The sequence below is a fragment of the Capsicum annuum genome, chromosome 3 (assembly GCF_002878395.1).
Source record: "Capsicum annuum cultivar UCD-10X-F1 chromosome 3, UCD10Xv1.1, whole genome shotgun sequence".
In the NCBI taxonomy this organism is placed as follows: domain Eukaryota; kingdom Viridiplantae; phylum Streptophyta; class Magnoliopsida; order Solanales; family Solanaceae; genus Capsicum; species Capsicum annuum.
Window position 1 is genome coordinate 214397343 of NC_061113.1, and position 14948 is coordinate 214412290.

Here is a 14948-nt window from a genome sequence, read left to right on the forward strand (position 1 = left end):
CGTGCCATTATCGCGGAGCAACACTGGAATTTGACAACTGTCAATTGGCTGGCATCCGCGACGCGATAGTGCTAGTTGGCACACTATTTTACAAAATATGCTATAACTCTTCACCCGGGTATCGGATTTGGGCGAATGTTATATCGTTAGAAAGCTGACTGAATTTCCTACACAATGGTAAGCTCTAAAGTGGAAAATACTGGGTATTTTAAATTTTTTAGAATAACTCATGTACTGAAAGTTGAATTAAGCTAGGGAAATACAGGGTATTACACTCACCCTATCTTTCCTGGTATGTCCACACATCCATCGCAACATTCGCATCTCCGCCACCTTCAACTTTTGGGTGTGGGATTTCTTAACTAGCCAACACTCCGCTCCATACAATATAGCTGGATGGACTCCACTCTGTAGAACTTACCTTTAACCTTCGGGGGCACCTTCTTATCACATAGAACTCCCAAAGCGAGCCTTCATTTCAACCACCCTGCCCCAATACGATGCATGACATCCTCGTCAATCTCACCATTGCCCTGAATCATAGACCCCAGATACTTGAAACTCTCCCTCTTCTGAATGGCCTGAGAGTCCAGCTCCACAACCACCCCAGCCTCCTACAACACATCACTGAAATTACACTCCAAGTACTCCGTCTTGGTTCTACTTAATCGAAATTCTTTAGACTCAAATGTTTGTCTCCAAATCTCCAACTTATCATTAACTCCACCCCGAGTCTCGTTAATCAGCACTACATCATCTGCAAATAACATACACCAAGGCACCTCCCCTTGAATATGTTGTGTCAAAACATCCATCACAAAGGCAAATAAAAATGGGCTAAGAGTCGATCCCTGGTGTAACCCTATCAAAATTGGGAAGTGCTCCGAATCTCCACCTATCATCCTCACACGAGTCTTCGCACCATCATACAAATCTTGAATCGACCTAGTCTACGCTACGGACACCCCTCTAGCCTCCAAGCACCTCCACAGAATCTCCCTGGGAACTCTGTCGTATGCTTTCTCAAGATCAATAAACACCATGTGCAAGTCCTTCTTCCTCTCTCGAAACTGCTCCACTAATCTTCTCACAAGGTGAATGGCCTTAGTGGTCGAGCGACCTGGCATGAAACCGAATTGATTCTCAGAGATCGTCACGATTCTTCTCATCCTCAACTCTACTACCCTTTCCCAAACCTTCATAGTATGACTCAACAACTTAATACCTTTGTAGTTATTGCAACTCTGAATGTCTCCCTTGTTCTTATACACTAGAATCATCATACTCCATCTCCACGCTTCAGGCATCTTCGCCTCCCTAAAAATAATGTTAAACAACCTTGTCAACCACTCCAAACCTGCCCCGCTAATGCTCTTCCAAAAATCCACTGGAATCTCGTCTGGCCCCGTTGCCGTACCCCGCCGCATCCTGCAAATAGCTCCCTTGACCTCCTCAACCTTGATACACCTACAATAACCAAAATTTCGACACTCCTTAGATTTCTCCAAGTCCCCCAACACGAAACCTTTGTCCCCCTCGTCATTCAAAAGTTTATGAAAATAGGACTGTCACCTCTCCCTAATAAGGGCATCCTCAACCAACACTGTACCATCCTATCCTTTGATGCACTTCACTTGGTCAAAGTCACGAGCCCTCCGCTCCCTGGCCTTGGCAAGCCTATAGAACTTATCTCCACCTTTCTCCTCTAAAGCCGCATACAAGCTCTCAAAAGTTGCGGTCTTAGCCGCCGTAACCGCTAACTTAGCCTCTCTTTTAGCTACCTTATACTCCTTAATCGTTTGCCTTTCCTGATCATCCTTGCTCTCAACCAACTTAGCATAAGCCACCTTCTTAGACTCCACCTTTCTCTTAACCTCTTTGTTCCACCACTAGTCTCCTCGATGCTTGCCAGATCGACCTCTCGAGACACCTAACACCTCTCAAGCGGTCTCCCTAATGCATCTGACAGTCGTCTCCCACATACTATCCACACCCCCTCTACTCTCCCAAGCCCCCCTACTCTTCAACTTCTCCTCCATTTCCAAAGCATTAGCCAAAGTCAAGCTACCCCACTTAATTCTGGGGCGAGCCTCCACACTTCTTTTCTTTTTTTCCTTATTGATAACTAAGTCCATCACCAACAACCTATGCTGAGTCGAAAGATTCTCACTAGGTATGACTTAACGGTCTTTACATAGCGCTCTATCCCCTTTCCTAAGAAGCAAAAAGTCTATCTGAGTCTTGGCCACTGAACTATGAAACATAATAAGGTGTTCCTCCTTCTTAGGAAAGCTCGAATTCGCTATCCACAACCCAAAAGCCGTAGAAAATCCAAAAGAGAAGCTCCTCCTTCATTCCGCTCCCCAAAACCTAAAACACCATGCACATCATCATAACCTCTCAACAAAGACCCAATATAGCCATTGAAATCCCCTCCCACGACAAGCTTCTCAGTGCTCAAGATGCTGCTCACCACCTCATCTAAAACCTCCCAAGAGTCCTTCTCCTCCTCATCCAAACCTACTTGCGGGACATAGGCACTAATAACGTTCGCCATAGACCCTACAATGACCAACTTAAAACACATGAGGTTATTTTGTATTCCTCCAAAACTCTTGCCTACGCCATCATTCAATTTTTGTTTTCCGATTCAACTATCGTTCCTAGTATTTGATTTGTGAAACGGCAGATAACATAGCAGTAACTTTACAAGGTAGATCAGAAATATGAATGCTTAAATATTGACAACAATGTGCCAAGTGTAAGAATGATATAAGTTAAATTATTTGTACAGGCATAATATTACTTTGTCCATAAGTGGCCAAATCACCAGAGTCTAATTAGTTAAAAATATTTTCCAAAGAGCAAAACACCAGCAATTCAAGGTAACAAAATATAACACCACAAACCAAGTGTAATCCCACATGTGGGGTTTAGGGAGGGTAGTGCGTACGTAGTCTTTACCCCTACATTGAGAATGGACTGTTTTTGAGAGACCCTCGGAACCAAAACAGATGAAAATGACGACAATAGCAACAAACAAGAACAAGAAGAAGAAAATTACAATAATCGAGGCTCAAGATAACAAAATACTGGAAAGTAATTTAACAAAGGAAAATGTTTTCAGAGAACAACTTTTGCCACCAAACTCAGGGAAGAACAAGGGATGTGTCCTTTTGCTCAATACTTGTTTTGAGTAGGCAAAATATGCAGTGTACATAGTGATAAAATCTGTACATCTCAGTATTGTAGTAACACTTATATACTTACCTGACAAGTTCAAATAACTCAAATCCAAGTATTAACTCAGTGGAACTACCACGAGACATGACTAACTTCTATATCAGTATATAGTTCATCTTTGAAGCTGTTTTTGTTTGTGGAAGGCATTATCGACCTGAATGAGTTTCAGGACTGCTGCTGCCATTCCTGAATTGCGCGATAGAGAGCATAATTGGGAATCAAATCACAGGTATCGAGTTTGAGGTTTGTCATCGGAGAAGTATTGTGTCCACTGTACAGCCATCCTTTTATTGCATCACCTTCATATGTATAACCATCCGCTGCTATGTGTGGATCTTCCATGACATCCTGAAAGCGTTCAGGTGAAAGATAAAAGCATCAATTGTACGAGATAAACACAGTACACCAGATATGAAGTATCAGCTACCATCTGTACATCTTGATTCTTCTTTTTTTTTTTTTTTTTTTTGATAGAAGGTAAAGTTAACAACTTGATTCTTGATAGTATCCTGTACTAGCAGGGATATATGGGCCTCTTTACTATTTCATGTAGAGGTATTCGTCATTTATACCGCATGGGAGGAAGTGATACATTCTGATCCTAGTCGCTTAGTGCAACCTAAATTCTCTCAACCAATAGATGGAAGTGATTATTATATGTGTTCTTATTTAATGATTGATCAACAAACAAGACAGGATCTCACAGCTAGTCCACGTGTTCTCACACAAGACAAGCATTGATCACAAAACTGAGCATCTCACACGGACAATTCCTACACCTCCATTTAGAAGGTGAAAGAGTGACTATTTGAAATCATGCAGAATTTTGAACCAAAAGAATACAAATCACATATCTTATGCTTACCTGAAAAATAGGACAAACGAAATGCGGAGGAATTCGTTTTTGACTCTTGGAACTGTGAGATGAAGTATTCAAATCCGAGTGTGGTGTGCATATATCTCTCATTGGTTCAATTATTGGCCAAACTTCTGAGAGCATATTAGGCCGATTTAAAGGATCTTTCTCACAGCACCTCAGCGCTAGATAAGCTAGCAGTTCCGCTTGATCAATTGGCCAATCACCAGCTGAAGAGTCCAAAACTGAACCCAAGTTCCCACTTTCCAAAGCACACTTGACATCCCTCACTATACCTGAAGCTGGTCTTGCAGTCAAAAGTCGTAAAAGTATGACGCCAAACGAGTAAACATCAGATTCTACAGTAACCGGTCCCTTGTCAATACACTCTGGATCTACATAAATGGAAGCCTCCAGGTCATCATAATTGGAATTCTCATTCTGGGAAATCAAGAGATGGACTCCGAAATCACTTATTTTGCTGACAAATTTAGCATCAAGGAGAACGTTGGTAGGTCTCAAGTTCCCATGGACAATGCAAGGATCGTTGGCATGAACAAAGATAAGAGCAGAGCATATCTCCACAGCTATTCTTATCCGATGATGCCAATGAAGAGGGCGGGATTTTTCGCGGCAAGCCAGGTGATCTTCAAGGTTTCCATTTTCGAGGAATTCATAAGCAAGGGACCTAGACTCAGAGCAAATCCCCATCAGTGTAACAAGGTTTGGATGCCTCACCCTGCTCAGTCTTTCTGCCTGTAATGATCCAGACATTGTTAAAGTAAGAAACTGTTTATTTATCAAGCGGAAAGATGGAGGATCTGTAACAAAAATGAACGCATGTACAGTAATTAAGAATGGGAAAACTTTAGACATAGTTTATTACATCAGAAAGCCTAAAGACTTCTCCATGTTTTAGGAGTAAAGAATTAAGATTATAACTGAAGCTTTATTCCGCAAGCAAGTTTCATATTCTGTCGAAGCTTTGAAATCATCTGTATCAAAGAAATAGGGATATGTATAATAAATGCAAGGATTTTCCTGCTCCTAAGATCAAGGGGAAACAAATTGAGGCTATTTCACTCATTCACTTCCCCTTTCACAAATGTACAAGGTTTCCTGAAAGACAACCAAAAAGAGGGGGTGGGGTGCAGAAAATATGAAACAAAAACTATTAAAAATTCACAAGTTTGGAGAAATTTTGCAACTTCAATCTCATTGAAACTACACTTTAAATGCTAGGGATGAAATGTATAATATATAGGCAGGCAGCTAATACTGACCTAAAAGGTACAGTAGGGATAACTAAACACAATTATAAAACAAGAAATTCAATTGCCCACATGCCACAAATTAGCATCTCAAGATTCTAAGTGATTCACCTTATTTTGGAAATCTGAATCACTTAAAGAACCAAAGTCTGGCAACATCTTTATAGCTACTTTTATGTGGTGAATAATCCCCTTGTAAACACTTCCGAGTTTTCCTTCTCCGATCTTTGAGGATGGATCAAAATTTTGTGTAGCCTCTATAATGTCAGAGAAAGAAATTGAAAAGAAATTTTGGATACAATACTCATCAGCATCATCTTGTGCCAATTTTCTAAATCTGTTAACTTCTTTGATTGCATTGTCACGCTCTACCTGCATCTCATCCCTCTGCTTCCTAAAGGATATTAAGAGCTCTACTGCTTGAAGTATCTTCTCCTCTAACTCCTTCCCTGCATAGGATGATTCAGTTATTTGACTTTCGAGTACAAGCTTTTTCTCCTGGATCTTCTGAAGTTCTTTTAGGTACAGGTCGTGCTGAATCTTCAATCCTTCTATCTCTTCTTTTTGCTTTGCCAAATTCTCCTCCTGTTCTCTCCTTTGATCTTCCTTTTCCTTGGATAATTTATATGACACTTCAGCCTGGGACAATCTAACGTCAGTGACAAGCATGTAATAAAAGCATATGAAATTCTATCACAAAGTATTTGTGGGGAGGAAAGGCATATGATCCAAACTCTATGGGGAATTGTCGGGTCATATCACTACAGCTAGCTAGCTGGTAATCATAGATTGATTCATTTGATTTTTACATACATACATACAAGTATGTGTGGGTGTGAAACACGAAATCCAAACAAAAATATGTTATTTTTGACAACGAAAACTAAAAATATGTTAATATCATCAGAAGACAATTATAGTCATTGTGAATCAGTAGAAATAGCAACTACTACCTTAGAAAAATTAAATAAGATCAGAACCATACTCAATCATGTCTAAGAAACTACATATGAGTCTTATCTATCTTCCACACTGATTCCTATTTTTCTGCCTTATTTCTTAAACACATAACTGCATTAAATGAAAGGGTACTAGAGAGATTCAGAGAGATGGATAAAATTTGAAGAGGAAAGCAAGATTCACCATGCGGATAGCCTCCATCGCATCTTCTTCAGCTCTCCACCGTTTTACTGACTCTTCAAAAGCCCTCTGTTTTGAATTCTCAGCATCCATCATAGCATGCTCCAGTCTGCTTCTTTCAACACTAGAGGCTTTTCTGTGAAAACTTCCTTCTTCCTGCATCAGACAATATATAACTAACAGCCTCATATGAATCAAAAACGAAAAAGCAAATAGCTTCATAATTCATTTTCTCCATAGCTTCATAACTCATGTCACATTCGCTGCTCCAACGGAAGTCTCTCTCTCTCTCTCTCTTTATATATATATATATATATATATATATATATAATATATATTACATAAAGAAACAACTCTACGTTAATGCTAAGGAAATTCAAGAGCCAGTACATGTGGAGATTTAAATACGCAAGGGCTTTCCTGATATTGGATGCAAGTTTGCAAGCATCTTCATCTGAGCAAGTACAATGCTTACCAGCAAAGGTTGAGACGTTGCATGATGCAAATGTACGTCGTGCTTGTTCCTCGAGTGCAAACGTGAATAGTCTCCCTTGATCTCTACCTTGACTACTTTGCTACCTGGCTTTGATGGATCTTCTAAAATGTTCAAATCTTCATAACCATCGTTAACATGATTACGGATTTTGATTCCTCCTTTATCTTCTGGAGAAGACAATGACTCCATTCTACTTAAAAGAGCGTTATCCATAGACCTTGCAAGACAAAGGGAAACAAATTAGGAAGTTGGTCAACCTTGGTAGACTGTCACCAAAAGCAACAACCACACCTAGCTTGCAGAATAAGAAAAAATGACAGCCCAGTGCACTAAGCATCCCGCGCTCACACAGGGTTTGGGGAAGGGATGAACCCCTTAAGTGTGATGTAGACAGCCTACCCTGACACGGGTTGCAAGCATTAGAGACAACTTTAACATTGCTTCAAGGGTCCCTTTCCCAAGCTAGCAGAATAATATATTTTTAACCCTCCCTATCCAATTCATTCTCCTTAGAAAACTGTTTGTCAAAAGCCATGTGCAAAGCTCTTGCTCATTACACTATCAATGATTTACAGAATTTCCAACTCTTTTATATCCTTATTTATGCCATAACATCACATCCACAGATCAATTTCATCAAAGATGTAAATGTAATGAATTTAATTCCAACATCGTATTTTGTGATATCAAATATCTGGAAGCTATTATATGACATGTAAAGCTAATAACAAAACATGCTCCCACCATTTCTTTTCTTTTTCTATTTGTGGGTGGGACTTCAAAATGACATCTTGTCTCTGTTTAGGGAGGGAAACAGCGATATTAAATGTTAAGTAAATTTAAAACTTTTAACTTATAGCAACAATGACATATGAAAGTAACAAAGGCTGACACATGCATATTTTTAGAACTAACAAAGGCTGACACATGCATATTTTTAGAACTACTTTTTCTTTGTAAGGATATTTTAGAACTGCTTCTGTTGTAACATCACTTACATCCAAAACAACACATACTGCCCTTATTCATTTCAAATAAAATAATCCGACAGGTTCTGAATTTTCTAATGATCATTGCATTACAAGCACAATGTGAACTTTTTTTTTTTTGATAACCATGGTGTCCGGGCCAGCTTTCACACACCTCGACTAATTCTACGGGATACCTGCTCCCTCCCACCATCAATGGGAACCTGAGACCCCATGGTTCTCCTCCCACTTCATTGATCATTAGGCCATTCCCTAGGGTGCAAGCACAATGTGAACTAGAGCATTGTAATATGGAAAAAGAAATGAAAAGGACGTGTGTGATTGCAATGATCACATGTTTTCACACTCGGACATGTAATATGTGTGGACAGAAGACAGCAGAATATGACTAGTCAAAGGAGTATTCTGATAGCAAACCACTTCTGCATGAGTAAGTGAATCATGCAACAATAGAATAACATATATAGGCCATTGCCTTATATGTTTTCTTTTAGATGATTTCGTACGCACGAGTCGTCATACCTCGTATGTATCAGGTACCCGCTGCAAGTAAACCAGATATGACAGTGCATGTGTGCATGTTGGCACACAAATTTAGCTTTGCTGGACTTTAGCTCTGACAATTGCCTGCAATCTAGAGAAATCCTAATCAGCAAAATTATGGTTATCGGAAATATAACATCAAAAGAAACTCTTCATTAAATCTTAGGACTTAATTCAAGCAAGATTGTTGGGTTTTCTAGTCTGCAGAGCAGTGGAGAAGCATGAGTTTATGTTATCAAGCAACTATTCTTTTTCTGTATCAGTTAACATTTAGCAGCCAAATGAAGAAGCATAACTCTATCCATTGTATGTTTTAAGCCTTAAAAGTAGTCCTACACCAGAAAAAATCATAACTTGGTGGTTATTGTATCGGAGGAGTCCCCGATATCCTTTAATTCTGTAGGGTAAATATCTATTTGGAAAAGGGCAAAACCATGAAGACATAAACAGAAAAGGAAAAAAATAGCTGAAAATTCCAAATAAATCAAATGAAAAATAGCTCATGAAATGAGATGCCAATGTCAGTAACATAGTAATATGTGAAACCCACTTAAATTGACAATCATTCCTACTCAATTTTCCAATTCCACGTCTGATAGATCTTCAAAGAACAAAATATGTCATACTTTGAGTAGTGAGTCTCTGCTGCTGCTCCCATGACAAGCCACTGAATTTTGCGTTCTTCAATAATATGTATTATCCCTTTCTCTACATTATCTATTTCAAGCCACACCTTACCCCCTTGTATCTGCAAAAGTGAACAGTGATCAATATTTTGAATACTAGCAACTCACACTTCTAAGCAATAATTAATTTCTTATCTCTTAAACCCCAGTGTAATCCCACAAATGGGGTCTGGAAAAGAGGGAGGGGGGGATGTATGCTCACCTTACCCCTAACTTTATGGTTCTAAACTATAATCTATCTCAACATAATTTGGCAGGCATGCAAACCCTTCGGATCTTTTTCTGGGAAATGCTATTACAATTTTTTGAAACACAGCTATTGGAACCTATCTTTAGCATAAGTTCCATCTTAAACAACTTCCTTGGATCTTTTTTTTAATAAGTAAACAATTTACTTGCTCTAAACTGAACTCCAGTTTTTATTTTCATAACCTCTATCACGATTACTTTCCTCAAAAGGAAGTTCTGTAGATATTATATAACTTTAAAGTCAGAAGGGGCTTACAAGGTGGATGTTCAACTTTTCTTTTTGCAACATCCACAGTACTCTCAAATATATTATAACTAAATTGTCATATCGGGCTCACTTCTACAACTTCTTTGGATAATTTTTTCTATTCAGTTCCTAAACAAGTAAAAGTTAAATTCAGTGGATCCTTACGGCATTTAATTTATAATTTTTATCAGTAAAATATGTACTTCCTTAAACCCTTAGATGTTGAACGATTTATAATCTCAATATCGTCTTAACAAGTGTGTTAAGTCAAAGAGGAGCACTCAATATGGGACAGAGGGGCTAGTAATTTTGTCTTAGTGAATAGCTAACATGTTAAATAAATCTAACAAGGGAATTAGATTGAACTGTACCCCAGCTTGGGATATAAAGAGAAGATACTGGTTTAGAAGCTTGTGCAGTCTTAGGCGATCAAGTTCTTGGCATGCCTTCACCATGTGCTGTTTCAGCTTTGCACCAGAAAGCTTCCCATCTTCTGCAAATTCGAAGAAATGCGATTCATTCATCTATGAATATGTGAATGACTATGGTTTTCATGGAAAAAAAGAAAGGGGGCCAGTTGGCAAATAGGGGTTACTATTATAGCAACAACAATAATTATTTATCACACATGAGATAATCACTTGTATAACTCTTGCAAGTCGTTAGCTCTTAATTTAAAGCACACAGTGCCTTTTGCTAGCCCTCTCCCTGACTAAATAATCCCAGCTTGAAATAGAGTAGGAAATACATCACAAACTATCATCACTCCAATTTTAACTCATTTTGCACGTCGGCAAATTCCTAATTAACATACATTTAGCTAGAAGAACGGATGATAATGTGTTACCATTTTGCTGCTCCATTTATATTTAAGCCATAATTTATCTAATAACCACACATCAATGCAGTACAAAGTTTGCAAACAAAGGTATAATAGTTGTAAGCCAACCATATGGAGAGCATACTTCAGAACTGTTATTTTCCAACCAAACTTTACATGCTGCAAATCTATCTGCCCCAGTCATTCCAAAAAAAAATGATACACACTGGAACATCCGGACGCTTCGCATAGTCATGAAATCTGAGAGGCAAAGTACACAAGAAAAAGAGACACATCTCCGCGTATGCTTAAACTGATAATAAGACTTATTTGTGTATGAATTACTCAGTCGATCAATCAATCAGTTAATTGTGCATCAATCCCAAATTAGTTGGGGTCAGGCAACATGAATCTCCTACATATTCCATTCTTGGGGAATATTTCACTCCAATACTGATAACTAACTAAAATGAATCGTCATAACAAAAAATATGATTTACAGTATACTGCACGGAAGGAATCATGTTTTATGTTACATTTGATTTGTCGAACAAACATGTAAGCTTACCGGGTCCTTGCTTTTGGATAGAAAAAAAGCTTTCTTGTTACTTGTTAGTGTGGAGAAGAGACAAGGGTGTGGAAGATTTATCTTTAAAGATAACCAAGTCAAGTCTCCATTTTTTGTACTCTTTTCCTTGTCTATTTCCTCTCAATGTCAATGATAACAACTTAACAATTATGACTCTTTCTTGCCACTTTCAAATTCTGTCTTTACTATTCCGGCCATAGATTAAGACATGTTTGGTGGACAAATCAAGTCTATACTGGTAATCCATTTAAACTAAAAATTGGCATCTCAACCCCAAACAAGTCAGAGTGGGCAACCTAAATATTCAACTCAATAGGGGCAACTCAAGCTCCAATAATACGGACAAGTACAACAACAACAACAACAACACACCGAGTGTAGTCCCACAAGTGGAGTCTAGGGAGGGTAGATTGTACGCAGAGCTTACCGATAGACCCTCATCTCAAGGAAAAACAGTCCAAAACAGTCCAGATTACACTAATAAGTAACTGCAATGAATTTTCATGTCAAGATTTTAATGTCTATTGCAGAAAACGACACAAAGCTAAAACTCATTTATTGAAAAAATCCTGTGAGAGTCAGCTTACTGGATGAGAACAAATGATTAGGTTGATGAACATGAAGAACACAAATTCTCCTGCCAGCAAAACTCTTCAAAGCCCAAGAAAGAACAGATTTCCCTTCCTTCACATTCTTTCCCACAGCTACAAATACAGTATTCTCCAAATCACAAATCCCTTCAGCTTTAACCATCACTTCTTCACCACTCATAACTAAATTTCACCAATGGTTCCAAAACCCCTCGTACAATTTTCCACCCAAAAAGCTCACTCAATTCAAGAAAATGCTTACATGGGGTTGGTGAAAAGATCTTCAACTAACAAAAATATTCACCAACAATCCCAAAACCCCTTTTGCAATTTTCTTTCCAAAAAGCTCACCCGGTTCAAGAAATTTGGTTGAAAAATGTGTAGGTGATTGAAGAAACGTAAAGGGGTAATCATAAAGCACTTTCTGGAAAAAGTGGGAACCAAAAAAGGAAGAAAGAGAGATAAGAGTGTGGAAAATTTTTTGTGTAAAAGTTGCATGACCAAGCAAAAGTCTACAGTTTTTTTTGTCAATTAGTTTGATATCATTGTCAATGTTTACAATTATGGAGGATTCTTTACTACTGGTATTTTTTGCGAGTAGAGAAATTCTGTTTCTGTCTTTACCGTTTGGTTATGGGTAAAGACGTGTTTGGTCCACAAATCAAGTAAATTGCTCGTCCGTTCCAACTAACTGTTAACACAAATTGGTTTCCGTATTAACACATCTGTCTTCTATTAAGAAACTCTTTTGTATCTCTCCTATTGAGACACTCCCACTGATAATTACTACTCCTTCCATCTTCTATTAAGATACTCATGTGGATAATTACTAATCCCTCTATATCAAGACACTCTGATTGATAATTATTATTTTTTTTATTTGCATATTAACAAACGCTGACTGATAATTACTGCCTCTATCTCTGAATAAAAAATTTTATCTACATTATAAATTTCACAAAATAATTTTGTAAGAACATTTTTTAAAAGTTTTAGTTTTTAACTTTTAATAGGTATATTGTAATATGTTCAATCACAGATATACCTTATTAGAGAGTATAAGTGTAGTTTTTGTCATTATAAAATTTTTATAATATAAAAAATATAAGTGCTTGATTTAAAAATATAAGAGGGTTTGTCACAATATCATACATAGTACATGAATAGTTACTGTAATTAATCCTTAATTTAATAACAAAAAGTCCATGAACCAAATATTTACCAATGTTTAAACTAAAATTCTGTCAAATATGTTCACACCTCGTTTAAACTGCTGAAAATATCACACTTGTTCATAGATCAATATACTGTTTGACAGAGAATTAGTAAAATTCGGCTTTTATAATTTACAACCAAAAGCTGACTAAACAAGTAGAAGAACCCTTCATTTACAGTACATAATTATACTAAATTAATAAATGTAAAACATAGACAGTATCATTCACTGTATTTTACTTGATATTTTTATTTTTTAAAAGTTTAATTGCAAATTGGTATAAACACTGAATTAAAATTAATTGTTTTTTAAAAGTTAAAGTATTATTTGATACTTGTTGTGAAATAATATATTTATGAATGTCCAAAGTTTTATGATTGGATCTGGCAAAGGAACATTTCCTTAAAAGAAAGAATTGTATTAAAACTTGAATTGTTCCCTATAAGTTTAAATTTTTATTATTATGCATAAATAATTTGTGACAATTCGTATGAAATTTAAAGAGGCTAGAAGTTAATTTTTTCAATTATTTATAATGCAAAATTTTATGTAGCACAGTTCTAGCCTATTTAGATTTCATACAGGCTGTAAACTTGATTCATTTGATTTTTTTTTATATCAAGCTCTTCAAAAATATGATCAACTGGATCATTACTTTTATGTCTTCAGTCACTGTTTAAAATATTTGGTAAAAGAAATTAAAGATAAAGAAGCAGATGAAATGAAATGTCCCTTTGCACCAAACCAAAAAAAAAAATGAAATGAAATGTCCCCAAACACACCCCATGTGGACGCCCGAACGTTAGCGTTACGTTCTGTGGGGGGTGACAACGAGGCAAAGAGTTTCTTTCAAAGTTGTGTTTGCTATGAAAATTGCTACCCTTTTCGTTTTATTACGATATTAATGTATATAAATTAAAATGAATGTTTATCAAGATCTATTTAATATCTATTAGGATTTAAAGTATTTGTCTTCTACTTAGAAACTAGGAGTAAATTTTTTCTATAAATAGAAGGTTTTAAATCATCACTCAAGAGAAATAATAATTATTCCCTCCGTTTTGAATTAGATGACCCTTTCAATTTTAACACACCTATTAAGAAATTCGAAGTATATTTTACCTTTTTACCCTTCTTAACATTGTAAGACTCAATAATTAATTAAGCATGAAAAATTGTAACATATGAATGCATGGATTGGAAATCTATAATTTTTTTAATTTTTTTTTAGAAGTGAAAACTTATGCACTCTATTTCATATTTATTCTATCTAAAAAAAAATGAATCATTGAGTATAGAATTATAAATGTTAAGCAAATTTAAAATTTATAGAAGTATATCTTATAAATTCATCAATTTGGTATGATGAATTGATTAGGAAAATGAGTATCAGCTAACATGCTTATTTTGGTGCCCAACAGAGCAAAGTAATTGGTTCTTTTTAAGTCATTGAATATATTCTCCTTCAGAGGAGATTATAACCAAATACGTTTATTTTCCTCCAATTAATTATCCAATGAAATTTGAAGTTAATCAGGCATGTCAAAAATAGTAAATAGTACTCCTTGAAAAGAAGAAAAAAAGTCAAGTTTCATAAAGTTTGTATTGAAAATATAAAAGTGTTATTTTCAAAAAATTTGAAAAGTGTAGTTATATTTAATACCTATTAAGGGTAGAATGAGAAGAATTTGTGTAAAATAGTCTTGATTTGATAAGTTGGACAACTAAATTGAAACAATTTTTCAAAAAAAGAGGGTTAACTAATTCAAAACGGAGGGAGTACTCTCTCTATTCTCTCGACTCTTCTTCTTTATTCTTTTTTGTTTTATAACACGTTTTATTTTATTTTGGTATTTTTTAAAAATATATTTATTTTAAATTAGTTATTTATATTCATAAATTAAAAAAATATTATTTTTTTCATATTATTCGCGATATTAAATAACTAAAGAAAATCATAATAGTTAGATTACAATTTTAAGATATCATTAATAGGGTTAATTTTATAATTTT

The 14948-nt window shown here is 36.2% G+C and overlaps 1 protein-coding gene across 4 annotated transcripts; it reads right to left on the bottom strand.

Moving 5' to 3' along the window:
- Positions 1–3082: 3082 nt before the first annotated feature.
- Positions 3083–12272, bottom strand: LOC107863257 (U-box domain-containing protein 32). Of its 4 annotated transcripts, none has more exons than XM_047409369.1 (9): positions 11717–12272; positions 10092–10213; positions 9165–9286; positions 8518–8622; positions 6986–7223; positions 6514–6666; positions 5743–6009; positions 4109–4855; positions 3083–3591 (listed from the first exon to the last, which is right to left on the bottom strand). In XM_047409369.1, exons 1-9 carry the CDS (start codon positions 11898–11900, stop codon positions 3409–3411), a joined length of 2121 nt encoding a protein of 706 aa, XP_047265325.1. In that variant the 5' UTR covers positions 11901–12272; the 3' UTR covers positions 3083–3408. The 4 variants fall into 4 exon arrangements, with proteins under 4 accessions (XP_047265325.1, XP_016564581.1, XP_016564583.1 ...); XM_016709095.2 differs by having other exon boundaries at positions 5482–6009; positions 11717–12271; XM_016709097.2 differs by lacking the exon at positions 11717–12272 and adding an exon at positions 11109–11586 and having other exon boundaries at positions 5482–6009.
- Positions 12273–14948: the final 2676 nt, after the last annotated feature.

What these genes read in the sequence shown, in the direction of transcription:
- LOC107863257 (XM_016709095.2), bottom strand. Translation starts at nt 11,900, where the DNA reads ATGAGTGGTGAAGAAGTGATGGTTAAAGCTGAAGGGATTTGTGATTTG. An exon ending in GGGTACCTGATACATACGAG is followed by an intron (nt 7,224 to 8,517) that starts GTATGACGACTC and finishes TTGTCTTGCAAG; the next exon opens with GTCTATGGATAACGCTCTTT. An exon ending in TCGTTTGTCCTATTTTTCAG is followed by an intron (nt 3,592 to 4,108) that starts GTAAGCATAAGA and finishes GAACGCTTTCAG; the next exon opens with GATGTCATGGAAGATCCACA.